Here is a 26,787-nt window from a genome sequence, read left to right on the forward strand (position 1 = left end):
CCTCAACATTCAGATTCACAGTAAATGTTTGAGAGTCACTGTATTAGGTTCCTATTGCTTCTGTGGCAAACTGTCATAAACTTCATGGCTTAAAATAAGACAGATTTATTATTTTATAGCTCTAGCAATCAGAGTCCTAAAATTCAAAGGGTTGGAAGAACTGTGTTCCTCTGTGGATGCTCTAGGGCAGACTGTTTCCTTGTCTGTTCTGGCATTTAGACTCTGCCTGCGTTCCTTGGCTCATGCCCCTTTGTATACCTTCAAAGCCAACAGTGTAGCATCTTCAAATCTTTCTCTCTCTCTGATCTCTGCTTCCGCCATCACACCTCCTTGTCTGACTCTAATCTTGCCTGATTTCCTCTTATGTGGACCCTGTGATTGTGCTGGGTCTATCTGGATAATTCAGGATACTCTTCCCATTTCCAGATCTTTAACTTGGTCATATTGGCAAAGCCCCTTTCACTATATAAGGGAAGAGCATCACAGGTGCTGGGGATTAGGACATAAGACAATTTTGGAGAGCTGTTATTCTGTTTATCATGGCTACTAAGATCACTCATACAAAAAGGAAATATTCAAATATCTTTGTAGCTACTTGTGAAAATATTAACCAAGAGTGCTCGCTTTAAAAAAATTCATAAGATTGTCAAAACAGAAATGATGAAAGATTCACATTTTTTCCCATAGAATCAAGTATATATACTTTCTACAGGACATAACGATTAACTGTGAATAAAAATCAGGAGGGTTTTCCCTCCTACCACAGTAAAAGTCCAGATTTTCTGTTTTTCTTACAGGGCAGGTGATGGTCACAACCTGGTTGTCACGGATGACTGGATGACTCATTCAGAGATGCTGGTCTAGCTGTGACATTAACATGGTAATAACTGATTGGTAATTTGATTGTACTAAGTATTACCTGTTTGAATAAAGCGTAGTCCTGTCATGTGGATAATGTTCATTGACATACAAGGAAGAAGATGAAATTGTGGTCGCCAAGGAAGCAGCTTCAAACAGCGATGGAGTACTAGGCACCAGATCTGGCCTGTGTCGGGATCCCAGTGCTGGGTGACAAAAAGCAAAACAAGCCCTCATGAATCTCACTAATAAATGTTGTTTCAGTGTCTATGATAATCTAAATGAGTCAAAAGCATTCATTTTACACATCAGGCTGCAAATTAAATTGTGAATTAATTGTGCTCTTCTGAACTGCAGCAGAAATGCAAATAGCTCCTTGCAAACAGCTTAAACAGAAAGGAAATTGGACTAATTTACAAAATGGCTAATGGAAATGACATTATGAATGTTCTTTTTCAAACCTAATAAAGTGATTTACTGTTTCAAAAGATGACATAAAAAACTCCTAGGAGCTTGAAGAGATAATTTGACAGAGATTAAAAGGATGGCTGGCAAATGTATAAACAGTGAACCTGATCCCCCTTGTGAGGCTATGCTCATATCTGTGATTCTCAGTGCAGATCTAAAAACTCAGATTTGCTAAGAGCCAGGAAACAAATGCTTCAGAGACTAACAGCCAGCTAGACCTTAACCCTGTTTGAGCCCATATTCATCTACGAATATTATTCATAGCTTTTCTTGGTATTATATTTTAACAAGGAAGACTGCTTTTTTTTTTTTTTTTTAACTCATTTTTCTTTAAAATGTAAGTACCTATGGAAATACTCATGCAAGAGTATCACCCATCAGAAAAGTAGAACAGTCAAGGCTATGCCCACTCTGAGTCTACGTGGATTTTTTTTTTTGGTTTTATTTTTTTTTGAATCTGGATCATTATAACTCATCCTCTCCCAATGGTCAGCCTGTCAGAGATAGTATTTTGCTTAAAGGACCAACCACAAAGATCAGAGTTCCTTTAAAAAGAGACATATAAATTCCCAGAGATAGAATACTGTGAACAAATCTTGTTTTTATCATTCCATAGTTGGACCTTATTTCCCCTCATGGAGACACTTTATTTTTTAATTTTATGGAACTACAGCTGATACATATTCAATAACACTGGATCAGTTTTAGGTATATAACATAGTGATTTGATATGTTTATTGGGTTGGCCAAAAAGTTCGTTTGGGTTTTTTTCTGTAAGATGGTATGAAAAACCTGAGTGAACTTTTTGGGTAACCCAATATATATTGTGAAATGATCATCACAATAAGTTGAGTTAACATCCCATCACCACGCACACTTATAGAATTTTTTCCTGCTGATGAGCATTTTTAAGATCTCCTCTCTCAGCAACTTTCAAATATGCAATACAGTTATTATTAACTTGAGTCACTATGCTGTACTGTGGATCCTTTTTAATCCTTTCCCCAAAGTAAGCTAAAACAGATGATAATAAATACAATATAGCCTTAAGGTGTTTGTGGTATTCCTTTATAGGTACCATTGGCTCAGAATTATGTACTGTCATGAAGTATATGAATGGAAATTGACCCTAATTGGCACAATTACATGAGTGTGAGGTTTTGGACTTTGGATTTTGAGGGATATAGATGGAGAGGTGGGGTGAATAATGGAGGGAAAGGGGTCAGGCACAGAAGGCCTGGACTCTGGACTAGGAGACTAGACACATTAAAGTGTAGGAGATGGTGCAGTTTTGCCGCTGAGTCAGATCAAAATAAAGAATCACCATGATGACTAACAGATGATGAGCATATAAAATTACACAAGTACTCAACATTTCAAAACCAACAAAGTCTAGCAGTTGACAACTGGCTGGCAGTCTTCAACATACTTGATTCTACCTTCTCATTAAATACACAGAAAAATATGAAAACTCTCAAGATTATAGAAAAGTGGATCTGAAACACAAACTCACATCAGATTCCAATGAATCGCTATTAAATATAAGGTGGACGGAGCTGGACTGAGAACAGCTAATGAAGACTTGGGTCCTGGGCATACTCAGCTTGACTTCATAAACCAGAGGCTTCCTGAGTGATAGATTATAGAAAAACACTACCTGTCCAGTGACTCGGGCCCAGGTCAGAGAGCACCCAAACACCAGGTAGCTGACTCCTAGGAGCAGCTCAATGAACCAGAGAACTGTTTCCTTATGTGCCCATATCCTTCAGTTTTTAAAAAATCTAACTAGTGTGGTGGGCAGAATTCTAGAATGTTCCCTAGTGACCTGCACCCTTATATAATCTCCCTTTGAGTGTGGGTAGAAGCTGTGAGAATGATGCGATATTATTCTTGTGATTATTTTATCTTATGTGGCAAAAGGAATCTTGCAGATTTAATTAAGGTTACTAATCAGTTAACTCTGAGTTAGTCAAAGGCTCTCCCCTTTACCCAGGTAGGCCTGGCCTAATCATGTGAACCCTTTAACTATATTAAAGGGTCAGACACAGTCATGGCAGAGATTCCAAGTGTGAGGGGCACTGATTTGCAGGAAATTCTCCATCTGAAGATGGAGGGGGCTGCGTGGCAAGGAATGAGGATGGTCTCTAGGGGTGAGCCCAGCCCACACCTGTCAGATAGCAAGGACATGGGTACTTCAGCCCTACAACTTCGAGGAAGTGAATTCTGCCAACAATAGGAAGTACTTGGAGAAGGGGTCTTCTCCAGAACCTCCAGATGAGAACTCAGCCTAGCTGACACCTTGATGACCCATTTCTGAGGTGACCCTGATATAAAGTTGTGTCCAGAGGATCAGGTAAACCTTGCTAGTCTTCTGACTTACAGAACTGGAAGATAATAAATAGAGGTAATGATAAGCTGTCAACCTTCTGGTAATTTGTCACATGGCAAAAGAAAATGAATACAACCAGACATACTGAGAATGACAGAAAACATGATTAAAAACTGCAGGGGCGTTTGGTGATGACTTGGTGCACCCTGAAAGGGAAGTCCCCAAATGCAGAGCATTAAAAAACGACTGAATCTTGCAGCAAACTTTGTAGATGCAGAGAATTGTCCAGATAAATTCATTTAAAAATAATACGTCAATAGTTTCAAAGAATATGCTCAACAGGTTCTTTTTCAACCTTCAGAGACCTTTTCTGGTGAAGTGCCTTTCAATTTAAAGCAATAGGTCTAATAGTTCATTTGAAAAAAAGCATGATTTGTGCACTGCTTCCTATGTTTTCAGACTTTCTAGATGCTATGTAGTGTATTTATTATACTTATTCCCTCAGATTAACAACTGGACTCACAGCTTACACTTTAGAAGCAATAAATACATGTTTATATAAATATAGCTGACAGAAGCCATATTGAGCACACTATCTGAAAGTTTGTCACAGTTTAAAAATGGGTTAATTCTAGAGACCTAGGCAGTGTGGTAGGGAGATACCAACGCAGGGAAGCTAGGGAAAGAGGATGGATGTCAGAAACTGGAGCCATTAACTCAGAGTGAGGAGCAAGGGCAATTCAGTAACTCTTGTTGAAATCACTAAATCTGGGTAAAAGTTGGTTTATAAGATGAGAAAAAAAGAAATCCAACTTGGTACATATGGATAAGTGCTGCAAAATGGCCAAGGATGAACACACTATTTTAAAGACTCCGAGGAAAAGAAAACCCCAAGGGGAGATCTAATATTCTACAGGAAGTAAAAGACATTTTCAGGAAATGCTGGGATTCCCAAAAGAATAAACTGATAATAAAATCTAAAATGTCACTTCCTCTTATAGGATTAGAAGAGAAAATCCAAATGATTAACTCAATAGAGAAAAATATTTGATAAAATGCAACACTCATTCTTGATAAAAATTTTAGAAACTAGGAATAAAAAGGAACTTTCTTGACTTGATTATGGGTATATGATACATCAAACTACTTTCTCAGAAGTGAAACATTAGAAGAATTCCCTTTAAAATCAGGATGAGGCAAGACTGCCCACAAGCATGACTTCTGTTCATTATTGTACCAGAAGCCCTAGTCAGCAAGTAAGAAAGATGTGAGGTCTATGCAGTAGCAACAAATAGCCAGAAAAACCAAATCTTAAAGATGCACTATCTGAAAAGACAGAAAACACGTATTCTATCTTTATCTCTACAACCATTTGAGAAATAAATCTAACATAAGGTAGGAACATGACATGCCAGGAGAAAATTAGAAAACTTCTATTAAACTCATTAAAAAGGACCAAAATAAATTGGTAATTCACTGCTATGCTGTTGGTTAGTTCAGTCGCTCAGTTGTGTCTGCCTCTTTGCGACCCCATGGACTGCAGCACGCTAGGCTTCCCTGTCCATCACCAACTCCTGAAGCTTGCTCAAACTCATGTCCATAGAGTCCGTGATGCCATCCAATCATCTGATCTTCTGTTGTCCCCTTTTCTTCCTGCCTCACGTATGTATACAATGTCCATGTGTGTTTGGGGAAAAAAAAATTATATATATATATATATAAGCACAGACCAAGGTCTACTAGTGAAAATACCAAAACCTTCAGATTTGGTACCTTCAGGTAGTAGGATTATAGATCTTTGTTTCTGAATATTTCAGTATGTTCTAATTTTTTTTAACCATAAACCAATACCAGATTGTTTATGTGTTTCAAAAATTTTACATTAACTGTGTCATACTATAAATATCTTTAAAAAAATCAGTTAAGAAGATCCTTTTGTAGTTCATGAGCATGATGATTGTGTGTTCACGCTGCTGCGTGACATGTGCCTCCCTGCAAACCTTGTTGTGACACCGGCACATTATCTGTCTGATGTAAAAAAAAAGAAAAATCAGTTAAGAGACTTTATTTCTTAGAGAAACTATTATCTAATTTTTCTACTGTGAGTTTACATTACTTGTATGAATAAAAAAAAGAAGAAAAGAAAGAAAAATTTCTTGAGGTTTAAATTCTGTGTCTTTACCTTCTTCATCAAGGCTGCTAAAACTCTGCCCTTCAGTAAGCAAATCATGCTTCTCATCCTTCCATTCCTGGCTAATTGAGGACACAATCTCCTGTGAGGTTGCCTTCAGGGCGGCGATGGAGTTGCACCGTTTCTTAGAAGGTGACGCCTTCAAAGCTAGAAAAAGAATAGATAATTATTGTAAAACCACATTAAAGATATCTTTTTTAATTAAAATTATGACTTATTAACATTTTAGTCATTATCTGAGTAGGATGCAAAGAGCTTTGTTTTACATACACAAGAAAAGGGAGACAATATTATTTGTCCAAAGTGACTTAAATCAAAATGTCTTAGAATAAATCTGGGCTGAGCTGTCTTTTCAGATTTTGAAATGTAGTCTTACTTGAGGTGAAATTCAAATGTTTATTGCTAAAGAATTATTTTTCCTCCTCTGAGCAATGTTTTTCTAGTGCTGAGAGGAGGCTGAGTGGGTTGATAAACGCAGATGGTAAAGTAAGGAGAATTCTCATGACCCCAGTTTTATTAACTTGGGACTGGGAATTTCTAAACATGCCAATGTTTAATCTTATACTTATGTTACCCAATTTAGCCAAGTTACTTCTGGTTTGCTTTTTTCTTTCAGCGACTTTCCACTGAAACTTCCTACCCTTTCGGTCTTTTCTAGGTCATGGTTACATTAGATGTATAATTCACTCCTGATCTTGGTCCAAACAGCATTCTATGACTTCTGAAGTATGTTGGAAACCTGTGCCAAGGCAAGCGTACTTCACCATCAATCATGCTCACTGAAGGCTGTGACTTTACTTTTGATATGTTAGTGGGAGCTGCTTCAGCTGCAGCCAGACCATCTTCATTTATATTCTCTTTAATTATTCTTCTTGTCTGAACATTGTGAGAGCATTTCCTTGGAAGGTAGAGGAAGAGGGAAGTTGAAGCCTGTTTATACTTCTCCCTGAACTTGGTCTTGGCAGTGTCTCTCTTCCTTTGGAGGTTTGCATGTAGGGGTAACCTGACAGCTGATGTTTGGCCTTGGGAATCTCAGAGCTTAGATTACACAGCTCATCAGGGGCCTTCCCGTCGGCAGCTTGCAAGAACTTAACTGGAGAAGGGCTTTGGGACACACAAATGAGGAAAGCATAGAGGGCAATCCCTCCACTTAAAGAGAAGTGGAGGTTTATGTGTCCCATGAGCAGTATTATAATGATCATAACATAATTATAATCAATAACATGTGTAGAGGGCTTGAGAGTTTGGAAGCCAACATTAACATTCCACATCTCAAATTATCCAGATGGTCATGTGAGGGAGATAGGCCCTTTTATGGGTCCAGAAACTGAGAGTAGAAAAGTTGTGACCTGCTTAAGGTCACAGAGCTAGAAAGCATGAAACCCCAGGTGTCTTTCTTTGAAGTTGTTTAATTGGTGGTTCACTTTCTAGCTCTTTGGCATTCTATCTTCTGATTAAAGTGAGGGGTGGGAAAGATAAAACTAGAGTTTGTTTTTCTTTTAGGAGGAAGATTTTGAATGTTTAAAAACTGATTGAAATGGATTTTAATGGTAAATAAGTGGAACAAGTAAGTCACATTTTTTTAAACTCACCATCCCATAAAAACAGTGGTCATATTTGCTTGAAGTAATTATCCATATGCTGACTTTTGTTTAACATTCTATCTGCTAACTTTTATAAACCTTCAACTCTAATCTTTATAGTAGAGTTGAATCTTGAACAACACAGGTTTGAATTCAATACTAAATACAACAGTTTTCTGGGGTTAGTTAAATCATCAGATGCAAAGAAAGCACACGAAGGATGGCTGACTAAATTACACGGGAATTTTAATCACACAGGGGTTGGTGCTCCTAGTCACTCCTCCCATTGATATTCAAGGGTCAACTGTATTTTAAAATTTCTAAGTCAGAAGATCTCAGTGTGGTTCAGGGACTGCTAGGAATCCCTGAAATTTTCTTAGAAGGTCTGTGATGCTAAAACAATTTTCTTAATAATATCAATAAGTTGTTTATCTTTCTCACTCCTATTCTCTCCCGAGTTTTTTATGTGACCTGTGATTATAATCACAGATTGAATTCAGAAGCAGACACAAGAATCTAGATGTCTTCTAGATTTGAATTAGGGATTTGAAAAAATAGAAAATAATGCCACTTTTCTCATGCAATTATTTATTTTGGAAAATATACTTATTTTTCAAAATTACTTTTTTGTTAATATTGACTTCTATTGACATGCAATTTTTTGTTTTTATAAGAATTCATGAATATTTAAAACTTCCCTCAATTTTAAATTCTAACAGGTTAAATATAGATATTAAGAGATATAATAACATGAATAAAGGATCTTTGGGGTCCTAAGTCATTTTTAATAATGTAATGTGGCCCTGAGACCAAAAGATTTGAGACCTGCATAGTTCTAGGCCAATGCTCATTTCCTAAACTGAGGAACAGCTAGGATCAGAAGAATGTTGGCAGCGACATGGGTGAATGAGGGGAAGATGCTCAGAGGTCTGTGCTCACGGTCTGTACTTGTGACTTATAATGGACCAAAGGCCAAGAGCCCCAGTAAAGAAATAACTCTTTGCTCATTATCAGCATACATGCAATATGGAGCAGAGAAGACCCCAAACAAATTCCTGAAAGGACCACACAGCACCTAAAGAAAGCCTTTAATTTTGTCGTAAATGGTGAGTCTTCCTTAAAGGAATTATCTGAGACTCTCTCAGCGGATAAGGACTTGAATCTTGTAGAAATTGAATACCTCAGGGACTTGTTTTGATGGGAGAATCTCAAAGGATGGTTTGGGCTGGTTACTTTCTTTTGTGCCACAGAAACTCCTGAATTTGTCTTTAGCTCACCTATCTGCCACCCCTGAAAACTCTTATGTTCATCCCTACCCCTGGGCCTTTGTACATGCTGCTCCTCCTACATGAGATGTCTTTCTTGCCTCTAACTTTAAATGTTGGCTTGCATTTTAGGACTTGAGTATTCTTTTCATTGTGAAGTTATTTTTGGGAAGATCAATTTTATTTCTAGCTGTGTACTTACAGTAGCCTGTGCAAAAGCTATACTAACAGCTGCTTTATTACATTATAAATCTGTTACAAGTTCCAATCCCTGACCCAAAACATGCTATGAAATTACCAAGGGAATTAATTTTTTTTAAAAAAGCTTTCTATATTATTAACGTTTAGCATAGTCCTAGGTACATAATATGTGCTCAAATGTTGGTTGAATGAACTATTTCAAAATTTTAGGACAGTTGATTTTTAACTAATTAATGTATTATTCTACTCCTTTCAGAAAACTTAAGTTTTAGTACTTTAGACACATTATCTGGGTAGAGAATTTCAGTGAGGTTTCAACATTACAGTGACTAATATTTCCAGAAAGCATTATTGGATTTTGCAAACATTATTACATTGACAGCAGGACTCAATTCTGGGGTGGATAAATGGATTTAAGAAGATTAAAAAATTTGATTAAAAAAAAGAAACCTGAAGACCAGGTACTGTTTTCTTGAGGTTGGGGGTAGGGAGGGGGAGTGTTCACCTACAAAGAAAGTATGCCTATAGGAACTAAGGGTTTTACAGGTTTGATGCATGAGACAAGTGCTCAGGGCTGGTGCACTAGGATGACCCAGAGGGATGGGATGGGGAGGTAAGTGGGAGGGAGGTTCAGGATGGGGACACATATAAATCCATGGCTGATTCATATCAATGTATGGCAAAAACCACTACAATATTGTAAAGTAATTAGCCTCCAACTAATATAAATAAATGAAAAAAAAAAGGAACTAAGGGCTTTAACTTAATCATAGTTGATAAAAGATGTTGAAGTTGCATTTTAAAGTGTCAACATTACTAATTAAATTGCTACCCTAAGTACTTTAAATTAAATTCCATTCATTCATTCAATTATTCATCAAATAATGACTGCCTACGATGTGCCAGGAAATGTGCTAGGGTCTGGGAATATATATGAGAACCAAACATGGTCTCTACTTTTCAGGAACGCAAAGTCAAGTGGGGAAATAGGACAACAGCTCACTATGGCAAAGTATAGTAAGTTCTAAGAAAGAAGCATTGTCTCAGTTGAGAAGTGAAGGAAGACCAGGAAAGGATGGAGACTGTTACAGGCAAAGGGACAAGGACTGTACAGGTGCATAGGCAGTCTTGAAGGCAGGGGTAACTGTAGGGTGCTCAGAGCTGCCGGAGCCTAGAGGATAGGGTAGAGCATGGAACATGGGAGGGAAATCACAGGGGAGGGAAAGAGAGGCCGTCTCACACTGGGACTCAGAAGCAGAGTTGAGGATTTTGCATACTAGGTAATACACTGAAGTTCTTAACAAGAAAAAAAACTTCTGAAACATGAGAGGGTTTTCTTTTTAAGCATGGAAATCAGAAAGAGGTGATTGAATTGATCCCTGTGGCTGGGTGGGGTGACAATGGATTGGATGGGTTACATCCATACATTGGAATATTATTCAGTAGTACAAAATAAACTACAAGGTGGCTATGACTGGAGCTAAGAGAGCAATGTGAGGGCCAGAAACAAACAAAACAAACCCAAATCATAAGAAACACGGTTAAAAAGGAAAGGCACTGAGGAAGAAGGGATGGACACTTGCTATTTCTAGGTACAACTAGGTATTGGTGAGTGACTGCAAGTCAGTGGTTAAGCCTTGACAAAGCTTGATGCCAACATGTCTGGTCTGGATGACTGAGTAAATTGTGGTGGCCTTCAGTGACATGTGGACTTAGGATGTGCAGCAGATTCTTGAGCACCCTGGGGGCAATCCAGAAATTAGTCCTAATTTGTGGACAACTGATTTTCAACAAGGAAACCAAGATAATTCAGTGGGGGAAAGAACAGGCCATTCAACAAATGATGCCAGGACAACTGGATATCAACATGCAAAAGAATGAAGCTGGACCCTACCTCACACCATCTAGTATAAATTAAATCAATATCTGTAAATAATATATCTGCTAACAGAAATTTCTGTCAAGAATATATAAAGAACTTGCTATAACTCAACAATAAAAAGAGAAGTAACTAAAAACAGGCAAAGTATTTGAATAGAGATTTCTCCAAGGAAGATATAGATAGACAAAAAGCACACAAAAAAGACGTTGAACATCATTAGTCATTAGAAAAATACAAATCAAAACCACACTGAGATACTACTTTATACTCACTAGGATGTCTAAAATAAAAAGACAGTAACAAACATTGGTGAGGATGTGGAAAACTGGATCTCTCATACATTGCTAGTGAGACTGCAAGATTGTATGGCTGATTTAGAAGAGAGTTTGGCAGTCCCTCAAAATGTTAAATAGAATTACCATCTGACCTACCAATTCCACTCCTAGGTATATACCAAAACTTATGTCCACAGAAATCTTGTGCATGAATTTTCATAGCAGCATAATAGCCAAAAATGTAAACAACACAAATATTCATCAACCAGTGAATCAATAAACAAAATGTATTTTTTCCATACAACGGAATATAATCCAGCAATAAAAAAGTAAAGTACTATAAGATGATTAAACCTTGAAAACATCATGTTAAGTGAAAAAATCAAACACAAAAGACCACATACTGGATACTTCCATCTATATGACATATCCATAATAGGCAAATCCAGAGAGAGAGGGAAAATAAATGAGTAGTTGCCAGGGGCGAGGAAGAGGAAGGACTGAAAAATAACTGCTAATGGGTATGTGGGTTTCTTTTTGAGGTAATGAAAATGTTCTAAAATTAGATAGCGGTAATATTTTTACAACTTTGTGAATATATTAAGAATCACCAAATCACATACTTTGGAAAGGTGACTCTCCCAGTATGTGAATTATATCTGAATAAAGATGTTGTAAAACGTAGAGATCAAAATGGGGAAAAAAATAGATCTGATCACCTGAGGAGTAAAAGATCTGTAATATTAAAAACCCGATAAACTATACAGATTAGAAAGATTCACAACTCACACCATATGTCATGGAATTGAGGATGCCACTGACTGTACCATGAATTTATACACTGCTAAGAAAGCAAAAGCTCTGAAGATGGAGAATCTCATGGAGGAGACTCACTGAAGCTGGGGTCCCAAGGACTATCTCCTCCATAAATCTACCAGGGGCCACAAATAAATGCATGTTTTTAACCACAGCAAAGGGTGAAGAGAGGCAGAAAATTTGAACCACAAGTTGGTGTTCACACAGGATTTCAGGCTGAATAAATACTATGTTACACTCTATCTTAGGCAGAAAAGACAATCAGAGAATTTAATTTGTAGTGGTCTCAATTTTAGACCAATTTTAAAATACCAGTGAGACGGTCAAATGTGAAATAAAAGTTTTTCTTAGAATGAAATAAGGTTTAGAAAAAGGGACTGATATATTTAGTATGTAGAGTTCACACAAATCACTTGGATAAATAGTAAACACTAATATAAATGAGCAAATATTTTGAAGTTCAATTCTCAAAGGAACTAAAATGGCTAATAAACATGAATAATGGTTGAACTTCACCAGTACTTAACACATGCAAAATAAAACAACCAGATAACATTTTTTCCTTATCAGAGTAGCATAATTAAAAAAGAATAATTCTGGCTAAAGGCTAGAAGAATATAGGCACTTGTGGAAGTCTAGAACGGCATAATCATTCTGTGCAATAATGTGCATTTTAAACACTAGGTACTTCTCTTGGAATCTATCCTAAAGAAATAATCATAAGCTTGGAAACAATATTTATCTAAAATGATGCTCATAAAAATACTAATTAGAAAAGGGAGAAATAATGTAAATGCCCAATAATGACAGAATCATTAAATAGATTATGGCATACTCATATAATTTTAATGTTGTATCATAATTTTAAACAGCTTCTTTGTTCAATATACAATGATATGGGAAACTACTCATGTAAAAAACAGAGGACATAGACATAAAACTGTACACCACTGTGCTACGACTTTTGTATAAATACACAAAGTACAGATATAAAGATGGGTAGGAAGTATGTTCAAAATATTAGTGTGGAAGATCTGAACAGAAATTTTTCCAAAGATGACATACAGCTGCCAACCGGAATGGCCATTATCAGAAAGACAACAAATAACAAGTGTTGGTGAAGATATGGAAAAAAGGGAACCCTTAGGTATTGTTGGTGGGAAGGTAAAATGATCAGCCACTATGGAAAACAGTATGGGGATTCCTCAAAAAGTTAAAAACAGAACTACCATATCCAACAATTTCACTGTTGGATATTCATCCAAAGAAAACAAAGCACTAATTAGAAAGGATATATGCACCTTTATGTTCATTGTAGCATTATTTACATCAGTCAAAATATGGAAGCAACCTATGTGCACACCTATCAACAGATGAATGGATAAAGATCTCTTTTTCTCTCTCTCTCCCACACACACAGGAATATTACTCATCCATAAAAAAGAATGAAATCTTGCCATTTGTGACCTCATGGATAGATTGAGAGGGTATTATGCTAAGTGAAATAAGTCAGACAAAGAAAGATAAATATGGATATTGCAGGTAGTGGTAGTGGTGGGGCAAATAGGTGAGAAAGATTAAGAGGTATAAACTTCTGGTTGCAAAATAAATGAGTCACAGGTATGAAATGTACAGTGTGGGGAATAGTCAGTAATTATGTGATATCTTTGCATTGTGACATATTTTAAGGAGACTTATTGTGATTATCAGTTTGAAATATATAAAAATATCAAATCTCTATGTTGCATAACAGGAACTAATATAGTTTTGTGGATCAATTATACTTCAAAAACAAACTTGTAAAAAGAGAGATCAGATCTGTGGCTATCAGAGACTGGGGGTGAGGTTGGGGGGAGGGGGAATTAGATGAAGGCAGTCCAAACTTCCAGGGAAAAAGAATAAAATACCTAGGAACAGACCCACCTAAGGAGACAAAAGAACTGTATACAGAAAACTATAAGACACTGATGAAAGAAATCTAAGATGACATAAATAGATGGAGAGATATTCCATGCTCCTCGGTTGGAAGAATCAATATTGGGAAAATGACTATACTACAAAACACAGTCTACAGATTCAATGTGATCCCTATCAAATTACCAATGGCATTTTTCACAGAACTAGCAAAAAATTTCACAGTTCGTACGGACACATAAAAGACCCTGAATATCCACAGCAAGCTTGAGAAGGAAGAATGGAGCTGGAGGACTCAATCTTCCTGATTTGAGACTATACTACAAAGCTACAGTCATCAAGACAGTATGGTACTGCCACAAAAACAGAAATATAGACCAATGGAACAAGATGGAAAGCCTAGAGATAAACCCATGCACCTATGGGCACATTATCTTTGACAAAGGAGGTAAAAATAGACAGTGGGGCAAAGACAGTCTCTTCAATCAGTGGTGCTGGGAAAACTGGACAGCTGAGTGTAAAAGAATGAAATTAGAACACTTCTTAACACCATATTAAAAGAGAAACTCAAAATGGATTAAAGACCTAAATATGAGACCAGAAACTTTAAAGCTCTTAGAGAAAAATATAGGTAGAACACCCTATGACATAAATCACAGCAAGATCCTCTATGACCCCACCTCCTAGAGTAATGGAAGTAAAACAAAAATAAACAAGTGGACCTAATTAAACTTAAAAGCTTTTGCACTGCAAAGGAAACTATAAACAAAGTGAAAAGACAACTCTCATTAAAAAAAAAAAAAAAGACAACTCTCAGAATGGGAGAAAATACTAGCAAGTGAAACAACAAAGGCTTAATTTCCAAAAATACACAAGTAGCTTATGCAAGTCAATACCAGAAAAACAAACAACCCAACTGAAAAGTGGGCAACCTTTCAGTTCAAGAAGGTGGAGTAGAAGGACGTTCACTCATCTCTGCCTGCCAGAACACCAGAATTGCAACTAGATTTTGAACAACCATTGACAGGAGGATGCTGGAACCCACCAAAAAAAGACCCCATATCCAAAGACAAAGAAAAAACCACAGAGAAACTGTAGGAGAGGTGCAATCATGATAAACTAACATCCTATACTTGCCAGGTGGGTAAACTGCAAAATGGAGAACAATAATACCAAAGAAGTTTTTCCACTGTTCTGAAAGTTCAGAACCCCATGTCAGGCTTCCCAGCCTAGGGATCTGACAAAGGGACTGGGAATCCCCAGTGAATCTGGCCTTGAAGGCCAGCGGAATTTGATTACAGGACTTCCACAGCACTGGGGGAAACAGAGACTACAGTCTTGGAGGTACAGTCAAAATCTTGTGTGCACCAAGACTCAGAGGGAAGGAGCAGTGACCTCACAGGCGACCGAACCAAAACTACCTGCCAGTGTTGGAGGGTCTCCTGTGGTGGCAAGGGCTGGCAGGGGCTCACCCACAGGGATGGGGGCACTGGCAGCATCAAGCCAGGAAGGTCCCCCTTGGCACAAACTCTCTTGGAGTTCTCCATTAACTAGCCTGTAGACCCCAGGGCTGGGTCACCTCAGGGCAAACAACTGCAAGGGAGTGCAACCCCACCCATCAGCAGATAACTGGATTAAAGCTTCACTGAGCAAGGCCCAGCCTGCCATAGAAAGACCCAGTTTTCCCCATCATCAGTCCCTCCCTGGAAAAGGTCAGTTTTCATTCCAATCCCAAAGAAAGACAATGCCAAAGTATGTTGAAACTACCACACAATTGCACTCATCTCACACACTAGCAAAGTAATGCTCAACAGTATGTGAGCTGTGAATTTCCAGATGTTCAACTAGATTTAGAAAAGGCAGAGGAACCAGAGATCAAATTGCCAACATCCACTGGATCATCAAAAAAGCAAGAGAGTTCCAGAAAGACATCTACTTTATTGATTACGCCAAAGCCTTTGACTGTGGATAACAACAAACTGTGGAAAATTCGGAAAGAGATGGGAATACCAGACCACCTTACCTGTCTCCTGAGAAATCTGTATACAGGTCAAGAAGCAACAGTTAGAATTGGACATGGAACAACAGACTGGTTCCAAATTGGGAGAGAAGTACGTCAAGGCTGTATACTCTCACCCTGCTTATTTAACTTATGCGCAGAATACAATCATGTGAAATGCCAGACTGGATGAAGCAGAAGCTGTAATCAAGATTCCCAGGAGAAATTTCAATAACCTCAGATATGCAGATGAGATCACCCTTATGGCAGAAAGCAAAGAAGAACTAAAGAGCCTCTTGATGAAAGTAAAAGAGGAGAGTGAAAAAGTCAGTTCAGTTGCTCAGTCATGTCCGAGTGAGCGACAAGGGAAAACAAGGGAACAATGACAAATAACACACAAGGGAACTCCCATCAGGCTATCAGCTGATCTCTCAATGGAAACTCTACAAGCCAGAAGGAAATGGCATGATATATTTAAAGTGATGAAAGGGAAGAACCTATAACCAAGAATACTCTACTCAGCAAGACTCTGCTTCAGATTTGATGGTGAAATAAAAAGCTTTCCAGACAAGCAAAAGTTAAGAGAATTCAGTACCACCAAACCAGCTTTACAACAAATGCTAAAGGAACTTCTCTAGTTAGGAGACATAAGAGAAGGAAAAGACCTACAGAAAATAAACCCAAAACAATTAAGAGAATGATAATAGGATCATACATATCGATAATTACCTTAAATGTAAATAGATTAAATGCACCAAAAGACACAGACTGGCTGGGCCGAAGAAAACACGTGCATGTATGTATTTCCACTTAACATGTTACACTGCTTGACCCCCCAAATTGTATGTAATTATTTCATAGTTAAATTAATCATGTTCCCATTATAGTTTGTCATTGTCATTATCTTTCAGTTTTTGTTTGACTATTGATTATGAAAAGTGATAAACATCTTTCACTATTCTGATTATATAATTATTATTCATTTAATACCATTATATCCATGATTGGTCAATTCAGCAAAATAATAGAACTCAGTATCACCAAAACCATGATTTATTAGAAATACCTGCAATCACTTTTTAAAATGTAGATGCATGTCAGAATTATCTTGAAATTTTTTGAAAAATATAAATGCCCAGGCGTTGCTTTTTTTCTCCAGGACTCCAGATACGTTTCTAATGAGCATTCATATTTAAAAACAACTGGACTATATGATGATTTTTTTTATGATGATCTTTAAAAAAAAATGAGTGGGCAAAAGATCTAAATAGACATTACTCCAAAGAAGATCTACAGATGGCTAATAAACACATGAAAAGGTGCTCAACATCACTCATTCAGTTCAGTTCAGTTCAGTCGCTCAGTGGTGTCCGACTCTTTGCGACCCCATGAACCGCAGCACGCCAGGCCTCCCTGTCCATCACCAACTCCTGGAGTTTACCCAAATTCATGTCCATTGAGTCGGTGATGCCATCTAACCATCTCACCCTCTGTCCTCCCCTTCTCCTCCTGCCTTCAATCTTTCCCAACATCAGGATCTTTTCAAATGAGTCAGCTCCTTGCATCAGGTGGCCAAAGTGTTGGAGTTTCAGCTTCAACATCAGTCTTTCCAATGACACCCAGGACTGATTTCCTTTAGGATGGACTGGCTGGATCTCCTTGCAGTCCAAGGGACTCTCAACAGTCTTCTCCAACACCAGAGTTCAATTCTTCAGCTCTCAGCTTTCTTTACAATCCAACTCACATCCATACATGACTACTGGAAAAATCATAACCTTGACTAGACAGACCTTTGTTAGTAATGTCTCTGCTTTTTAATATGCTGTCTAGGTTGGTCATAACTTTCCTTCCAAGGAATAAGTGTCGTTTAATTTCATGGTTGCAATCACCATCTGCAGTGATTTTGGAGCCCAGAAAAATAAAGTCAACCATTGTTTTCCAATCTATTTGCCATGAAGTGATGGGACCGGATGACATGATCTTAGTTTTCTGAATGTTGAATTTTAAGCCAACTTTTTCACTCTTCTCTTTCACTTTCATCAAGAGGCTCTTTAGTTCTTCTTCACTTTCTGCCATAAGGGTGGTGTCATCTGCATATCTGAGGTTATTGATATTTCTCCCGGCAATCTTGATTCCAGCTTGTGCTTCATCCAGCCCAGCATTTCTCATGATGTACTCTGCATATAAGTCAAATAAGCAGGGTGACAATATACAGCCTTGATGTACTCCTTTTCCTATTTGGAACCAGTCTGTTGTTCCATGTCCATTTCTAACTGTTACTTCCTGACCTGCATACAGATTTCTCAGGAGGCAGGTCAGGTGGTCTGGTATTCCCATCTCTTTCAGAATTTTCCACAGTTTATTGTGATCCACACAGTCAAAGGCTTTGGCATAACTAATTACAGAAATGCAAATCCAAACTACAATGAGATATCACCTCAAACCAGTCAGAATGATCATCATCAAAAAATATACAAATAATAAATGCTGGAGAGGATGTGGAGAAAAGGGAACCCTCTTGCACTGTTGGTGGGAATGTAAATTGATATACCTACTATGGAAGACAGGAGATTCCTTAAAAAACTAGGAATAAAAAGCTATCACATGACTGAACAGCCTCACTTCTAGGCATCTACCCTGAGAAAATCATAAAATCATAACTGAAAAAGACACATGTACCCCAATGTTCACAGAAGCACTATTTACAATATCTAGGACATGGAAGCAAACTAGATGTCAATCAACAAACAAGTGGATAAAGAAGCTGGGGTGCATATATACAATGGAATATTACTCAGCCATAAAAAGGAACACATTTGAGTCAGGGCTAATGAGGTGGATGAACTTAGAGCCTATTACACAGAGTGAAGTAACTTAGAAAGAGAAAAACAAGTATTGTATATTAATGCGTAGAAATTGATTCTAGAAAGATGGTACTGATGAACCTATTCATTTGCAGGGCAGCAATGGAGACATAGACAAAGAGAACAGACTTATGGAACCGGTTGTGGGGGTGAGAAGGAAAGGGTAGGACGAATGGAGAGAGCAGCATGGAGACATATACACTACCATATGTAAAAGAGATAACCAGTGGGAAATTGCTATATGACACGGTGAACTCAAACCAGGGCTCTATGACAATCTAGAGGGGTGGGATGGGGTGGTAGGGAGGTGGAAGGAGGAGGGAACATATGTATACCCATGGCTGATTCATGTTGATGTATGGCAGAAATCAACACAATATTATAAAGCAATTATCCTCCAATTAAAAATAAATACATTTAAAAAAACCTTCCAGGGATAAACTTTTAGTTATAAGGTAAATAAGTACTAGGGATGCAATGTACAATATGATTAGTGTGATTAACACTGCTGTATGTTACATAGGAAAGATGTTGACAGAGTAAATCCTAGGATTTATCATCACGAGGAAAATTTTTTTCCCTGTCTTTAATTTTATACCTAGCTGAGATAACGGCTGTTTAGGTGGCTCAGTGGTAAAGAATCCACCTACCAAGCAGGAGACACAAGTTCGATCCCTCGGTTGGGAAGATTCCCTGGAGAAGGAAATAGCAACCCACTCCAGTATTCTCACCTGGGAAATCCCACAGACAGAGGAGCCTTGTGGGCTACAGTCCATGGAGTCACAAAGAATCAGACACAACGTAGTAACTAAACAACAACAAACTATTGTAATAAACATTTCATGATGTATGAAAGTCAAATCAGCATGCTGCACATCTTAAACAGTATTATATGTTGACTATAGCTCAATAAAACTGGAGGAAAAAATATTTGTTGTGGATATCTCTGGGTAGTGGGATATCAAATAATTTTCACAGTTTTCTTGGCATTCTTTTGCATTTTCTAATATTTTTACATTGGAACGGCTCAGGTTAAAGACTTAAATATAAGACCTGAGACTAACAATAGCATAAGAAAACATAGGGAAAAATTCCTTGACAATGGTCTTGGGAATAACTTTTTGGATATCACACAAAAAAGCATGAGCAACAAAAGCAAAATAAACAAGTGGGACTACCTTAAATTAAAAAGCATTTATAAAAGAAACAATCAATAAAATGAAGAGGCAGCCTACAGAATGGGAGAAAATATCTGCAAACCATGTTTCAAATAAGGGGTTAATATTCACAGTATATAAAGAACTCATACAATCCAATAGCAAAAAATCAAATAATCTGATTTAAAAGTGGGCAAAAAAAATGTCCTGAATAGACATTTTTCAAAGAAAACATACAGATGGCCAACAGGTGCATGAAAAGATATGTAACATTACCAATCATTATGGAAATGCAAATCAAAACCATAATCACCTAATACCTGTCAGAATGGCTATTATAAAAAAATACAACAAATAACAATCATTGCCAGGATATGGAGAAAAGGGAACCCTGGTACACTGTTGGTGGGAATGTAAATTGATCAGCCACTATGGAAACAGTATAGAGACACCTCAAAAAGTTAAAAATAGAACTATTATATGATCTAGCAGTCCCCACTTCTGGGCATGTATCTGAAGGAAATGAAATCACCATCTCAAAGAGATATCTGCATTTCCATGTATGTGAGGCCTTATTCCCAATAGCCAAGACATGAAAACAACCCAAATGTCCACCGACAGATGAGTGGATAAAAAAAGTGACACATATAAGAATATTATTCAGCTGTTAAAAATTAGGAAATCCTGTCACTTGTGACAATATAGATGGACCATGGCAGCATTATGTTAAGTGAAATAAGCCAGAAAGAGACAAATACTGTATGATTTCATTTACATGTGCTAAAGAAGTTGAACTCATAGACACAGAGAGTAGAAGAATTGTTACTTGGGGCTGACAGGTAGGTGAGATGGGGATATATTGGTCAAAGGGCACCAACTTGCATTTCGTAAGATGAATAAGTCTTAGAAATCTAATATACAGCATGGTGACTATAGTTAAGAATTCTGTCTTATTCACTGGAAAGTTGCTAAGAGGGTAGGTCTTAAATAGTCTCATGATACACATACACAATCATAATTGGTAATTATATAGGATGGTGAAGGTACAAAGTAACCTAACTGTGATAATCATTTTGCAATATATATACGTATCATATCATCACATTTTATACCTTAAATTTACATAATGTTATATGTAACATTATGGGAAAATGCTATATGTAACATGTAAATGTTATATGTAACATCATCACATCATTATACCTTAAACTTACATAATGTTATATGTAACATTATGTGAATGCTATATGTAACATTATGTGAATGCTATATGTAACATTAGGAGGAAAAAGCCTTAAAAAAGAAAGTGCTTCACTTTCCTTAACAAAAAACTCCAATAAATATTATTAAAAAATCTGTCTTATATAAATAAAAAATACGAATTTTCCACTTTTTCAGCTTTTTGTGTATGGCTAAATTGTTATGGGGCTTCCCTTGTACCTCAGCTGGTATAGAATCCGCCTGCAATGTGGGAGACCTGGATTCAATCCTTGGGTTGGGAAGATCTCCTGGAAAAGGGAATGGCTATCCACTCCAGTATTCTGGTCTGGAGAATTCCATGCACTGTATAGTCCATGGAGTCGCAAACAGTCAGACATGACTGAGTGACTTTCACTTTAAATTGTTATGAAATTGGACCACAAAATACCTAAATGATAACATAAGGAACAATATTTTTTTTCTTTTAACATAGTTAAAAACATTTATACATAAATTATACACACCTGTTATAGAAAATTTAATAAATATTGATGTAAAGAAAAAGAAAATATCACACAACCATTGCTATCTTTGGGTTTAGTCTGTTCTTCCTTTTTTAATTCCTTATAGTTTAAAGTTAGGGTACTGATTTGTGATCTTTCTTCTTTTTGAATGTAGGCATCTATAGCTATATATTTCCCTGCCAGCACTGACTTTGCAGCATCATATAAGTTTTTGGAAAGCGAAAAAGCTGGCTTAAAATTCAGCACTCAAAAAAAACTAAGATCATGGCATCCAGTCCCATCACTTCATGGCAAATAGATGGGGAGACAATGGAAACAGCGCAGAGTTTATTTTCTTGGGCTCCAAACTCACTGTAGATGGTGACTGCAGCCATGACATTAAAAGACACCCCTTGGAAGAAAAGCCATGACAAACCTAGACACCATATTAAAAAGCAGAGACATTACTTTGCCAACAAAGGTCTGTCTAGTCAAAGCTATGGTTTTTCCAGTAGTCATGTGTGGATGTGAGAACTGGCCTATAAAGAAAGCTGAGCTCCGAAGAATTGATGCTTTTGAACTGTGGTGTTGGAAAAGACTCTTGAGAGTCCCTTGGACTGCAAGGAGATCCAACCAGTCCATCCTAAAGGAAATCAGTCCTGAATACTCATTGGAAGAACTGATGCTGACACTGAAACTCCAAAACTTTGACCACCTGATGCGAAGAACTGACTCATTGGAAAAGACCGATGCTGGGAAAGATTGAAGGCAGGAGGAGAAGGGGATGACAGAGGATGAGATGGTTGGATGGCATTACCAACTCAATGGACAGGAGTTTGAGTAAGCTCTGGGAGTTGGTGATGGACAGGGAAGCCTGGCATGCTGCAGTGCATGGGGCTGCACAGAGTCAGACATGACTGAGCAACTGAACTGATAATTTTTTGGAATGCATATTTTCATTTCCATTTATCTTTAAGTTTTTTCTAATTTCTCTGTGCTTTTTTCTTTGACCCATTGGTAGTTGTTTGTTTAATTTTCACACATTTCTGAATATGTGAGCATGTGTTAATTTTCACATATTTGTGAATTTTCTAGTTTTTGCTCTTTATTTATTCTGTTGTGATCAGAAAAGACACTTTGCATGACTTCAATCTTTTAAAATCTATTGAAATATATTTTGAGGACTCACATATGGTCTATTCTGGAGAATATTCCATAAGACTAACTACATTTTTATTTATTTATTTATTTATTTTACGGTTATTTTTTTTTTATTTTTTTTTCCAGTGGGTTTTGTCATACATTGATATGAATCAGCCATGGATTTACATGTATTCCCAATCCCGATCCCCCCTCCCACCTCCCTCTCCACCCGCTTCCTCTGGGTATACCCCACCAGAATTTTTTTGCCCATTTAGGTATGCAGGGCAATAACTATATACATGTGAATGAAGCTATGAGGACTAAATGTGCTTTTAATACATCATTTTGGTTTCATATTATCCCATTATTTAATTATATCATAATGTATTTAGCCAATATATTATACAGTTTATAATTTTTTCCAGCATAAAATTGGACTCTAATGATTATGGCATCAATAAGCACCTAGCTAAGATACTTAACTACAATTACTGATTACTGCTTTGGGGAGATAAATAGTTCAAACTCTTTCAATAAAAAAATAAAAACCATATGATTATCTCAATAGATGCAGAGAAAACCTTTGACAAAATTCAACATCCATTTATGATAAAAACCCTCCAGAAAGCAGGAATAGAAGGAACATACCTCAAATAATAAAAGCTATATATGACAAACCCTCAGCAAACATCATCCTCAATGGTGAAAAATTGAAAGCATTTCCCCGAAAGTCAGGAACAAGGCAAGGGTGCCACTCTCACCACTACTATTCAACATAGTTTTGGAAGTTTTGGCCACAGCAATCAGAGCAGAAAAATAAATAAAAGGAATCCAGATTGGAAAAGAAGAAGGAAACTCTCACTGTTTGCAGATGAGATGATCCTCTACATAGAAAACCCTAAAGACTCCACCAGAAAATTACTAGAGCTAATCAATGAATATAGTAAAGTTGCAGGATATAAAATTAACACACAGAAATCCCTTGCATTCCTATACACTAACGATGAGAAAACAGACAGAGAAATTAAGGAAACAATACCATTCACCATTGCAACAAAAAGAATAAAATACTTAGGAATATACCTACCTAAAGAAACAAGACCTATATATAGAAAACTATAACACACTGGTAAAAGAAATCAAAGAGGACACAAATAGATGGAGAAATATACCATGTTCATGGATCAGAATAATCAATATAGTGAAAATGACGATACTACCCAAAGAAATCTATAGATTCAGTGCAATCCCTATCAAGCTACCAATTTGTTCTAGTTCTGGCATTTTTCAGAGAACTAGAACAAATAATTTCACAATTTGTATAGAAATACAAAAACCTCAAATAGCCAAAGCAATCTTGAGAGACAAGAATGCAACTGGAGGAATGAACCTGCCTGACTTCACACTATATTACAAAGCGACAGTCATCAAGACAGTGTGGTACTGGCACAAAGACAGAAATATAAATCAATGGAACAAAATAGAAAGCTCAGAGATAAATCCACGTACCTATGGACACCTTATCTTTGACAAAGGAGGCAAGAATATACAATGGAGAAAAGACAATCTTTAACAAGTGGTGCTGGGAAAATTGGTCAACCATTTGTAAAAGAATGAAACTAGAACACTTTCTAACACCATACACAAAAATAAACTCAAAATGGATTAAAGATCTAAATGTAAGACTAGAAACTATAAAACTCCTAGAGGAAAACAGGCAAAACACTCTCCGACATAAATCACAGCAGGATCCTCTATGACCCACCGCCCAGAATATTGGAAATAAAAGCAAAAATAAACAAATGGGACCTAATTAAAATTAAAAGCTTTTGCACAACAAAGGAAACTATAAGCAAGGTGAAAAGACAGCCTTCAGAATGGAAGAAAATAATAGCAAACGAAGCAACTGACAAAGACTTAATCTCAAAAATATACAGGCAACTCCTGCAGCTCAATTCCAGAAAAACAAAAGACTCAGTCAAAAAGTCGGCCAAAGAACTAAACAGACATTTCTCCAAAGAAGACTTACAGATGGCTAACAAACACATGAAAACATGCTCAACATCACTCATTATCAGAGAAATGCAAATCAAAACCACAATGAGGTACCATTTCACTACAGTCAGAATGGCTGCTATCCAAAAGTCTACAAGCAATAAATGCTGGAGAGGGTGTGGAGAAAAGGGAACCCCCTTACACTGTTGGTGGGAATGCAAACTAGTACAGCCACTATGGAGAACAGCGCGGAGATTCCTTAAAAAACTGGAAATAGAACTCCCATACGACCCAGCAATCCCACTGCTGGGCATACACACTGAGGAAACCAGAATTGAAAGAGACACATGTACTCCAATGTTCATCGCAGCACTATTTACAACAGCCAGGACATGGAAGCAATCTAGATGTCCATCAGCAGATGGATAGATAAGAAAGCTGTGGTACATATACACAATGAAATATTACTCAGCCATTAAAAAGAATAGAGTTGAATCAGTTCTAATGAGGTGGATGAAACTGGAGCCTATTATATAGAGTGAAGTAAGCCAGAAAGAAAAACACCAATACAGTATACTAACGCATATATATGGAATTTAGAATGATGGTAACGATAACCCTGTGTGCGAGACAGCAAAAGAGACACAGATGTATTGAACAGTCTTTTGGACTCTGTGGGAGAGGGTGAGGGCAGAATGATATGGGAGAATGGCATTGAAACATGTAAATTATCATATGTGAAATGAATCGCCAGTCCAGGTTTGATGCAAGATACAGGGTCCTTGGGGCTGGTGCACTGGGATGACCCAGAGGGATGGGACGGAGAAGGAGGTGGGAGGGGGGTTCAGGATGGGGAACACATGTAGACCCATGGCGGATTCAAGTCAATGTATGGCAAAACCAATACAATATTGTAAAGTAAAATTTAAAAAAAAAAGAAAATAACTGGTTTGGCAATTAAAAAATAAATAAATAAAAAATCTTACAAAGTGAAACCAGCCAGTAAGTGATAAAGGTGAAAAAAAAAAAGAAAGACATAAAAATCTTACCTTGAATTTTCTTGAAAACTCTGGAATTCATAAACTTTAGAAATCTGTCTGCATAAAAGCTGGGTCTGTGAACCGAAACAGTGTCCTGAAAAGATAAATCAGGTACCACAGGTTTACCTCTCACACAGTTTGTTTCGAGCCAGAAGAAAGCTCTATGCAACTGGCTCTCTGTTAGCCAAAGTCCTTAACCAGAAGGTGTGGATGTTAGGAGCCAGACATGAGTGATGCCTGTGGGCTGTGCGCACAAGAGCCGGGCTGGGGCAAAAAGCATAAGGATCAATCTGAGTAAAGATTCCAGACTGATGGTGAAACAGATCATGAAGCAGGGCAGAGCTGAGATAGCAAAGACTCTGCTTTATAAACCCAAACAGCTAATCCTTGATCCACTGTCCACCAAGAGGGGCTTTTAAATTCCATTTTTTAACATATAGGCAACCAGTGCCTCAAGTGTCATCTGGAACAAAGACATAATCACTTTCAGTCAGAACAAAACTGGGACATAAACAAGCAAAACAACCCCAATGTAAGGTTGAGATAGAGAGAAAAAGTTTGCTGGTTTCACTTTCCAGTAATAAGGTATGTAAACACCATGAAGATTCCTAGGAAACAAGGCTGACTGATGACCCCTGTTATGTTCAATTAGCTACTATTTAGATACAGTTGAATTGAATTAAATCATTAGCTCAATTCTCTCATGCTTGGTAGGAGTCTTTAGGATTGAGGGGGCATTTTATCACAGGTCCAGGAAAGAAGATAGATGAAGGAGCTAATTCCATATATTTGTTGAGTAGTCATTTATTTGCTATCTGAGATAGACATTCCTAAAAATAGTAAATTTGCTTATTTAGTGTTCCATTTTGATTTGAGGTTCATGAATTCCAACAGGGAAACTTCTAAAAATTTATCTTTAGATAATATCATCTGCAGTGGTTTGGAAGAAGAAATACACATTGGACCAGAATCCAGAGACCCGGTTCTCATGTTAGCTCTAATTTTAAAGAGCTCTGTGATCCTGGGTAAAGACAGTATCTCAGTGCCTCAGTCTTTTCATCTGTGAAATTGGGTGTTACATGAGGCATAAGAGAATTCTGTAAT

At 37.2% G+C, this 26,787-nt stretch overlaps 1 protein-coding gene and 1 non-coding gene across 4 annotated transcripts in view; one reads left to right on the forward strand and one right to left on the reverse strand.

The window, feature by feature from the left end:
- The window catches only part of PIP5K1B (phosphatidylinositol-4-phosphate 5-kinase type 1 beta), a 330,950-nt gene that overhangs the window by 79,065 nt on the left and 225,098 nt on the right, over positions 1-26,787 (reverse strand). For all 3 annotated transcript variants that reach the window (XM_043487132.1, XM_043487131.1, XM_043487133.1), the window contains 3 exons: positions 25,693-25,777; positions 5,838-5,993; positions 920-1,064 (listed from right to left, as the gene is read on the reverse strand). In XM_043487132.1, coding sequence (XP_043343067.1) covers positions 920-1,064; positions 5,838-5,993; positions 25,693-25,777 — 386 coding nt within the window. The remainder of the gene's footprint in view (positions 1-919; positions 1,065-5,837; positions 5,994-25,692; positions 25,778-26,787) is intronic.
- LOC122453473 lies at positions 5,585-5,689 on the forward strand. The gene has a single exon (XR_006273091.1). It is a non-coding gene; the product is annotated as a small nucleolar RNA U13 (small nucleolar RNA).

The sequence above is a fragment of the Cervus canadensis genome, chromosome 14 (genome assembly GCF_019320065.1).
Source record: "Cervus canadensis isolate Bull #8, Minnesota chromosome 14, ASM1932006v1, whole genome shotgun sequence".
Lineage (NCBI taxonomy): Eukaryota > Metazoa > Chordata > Mammalia > Artiodactyla > Cervidae > Cervus > Cervus canadensis.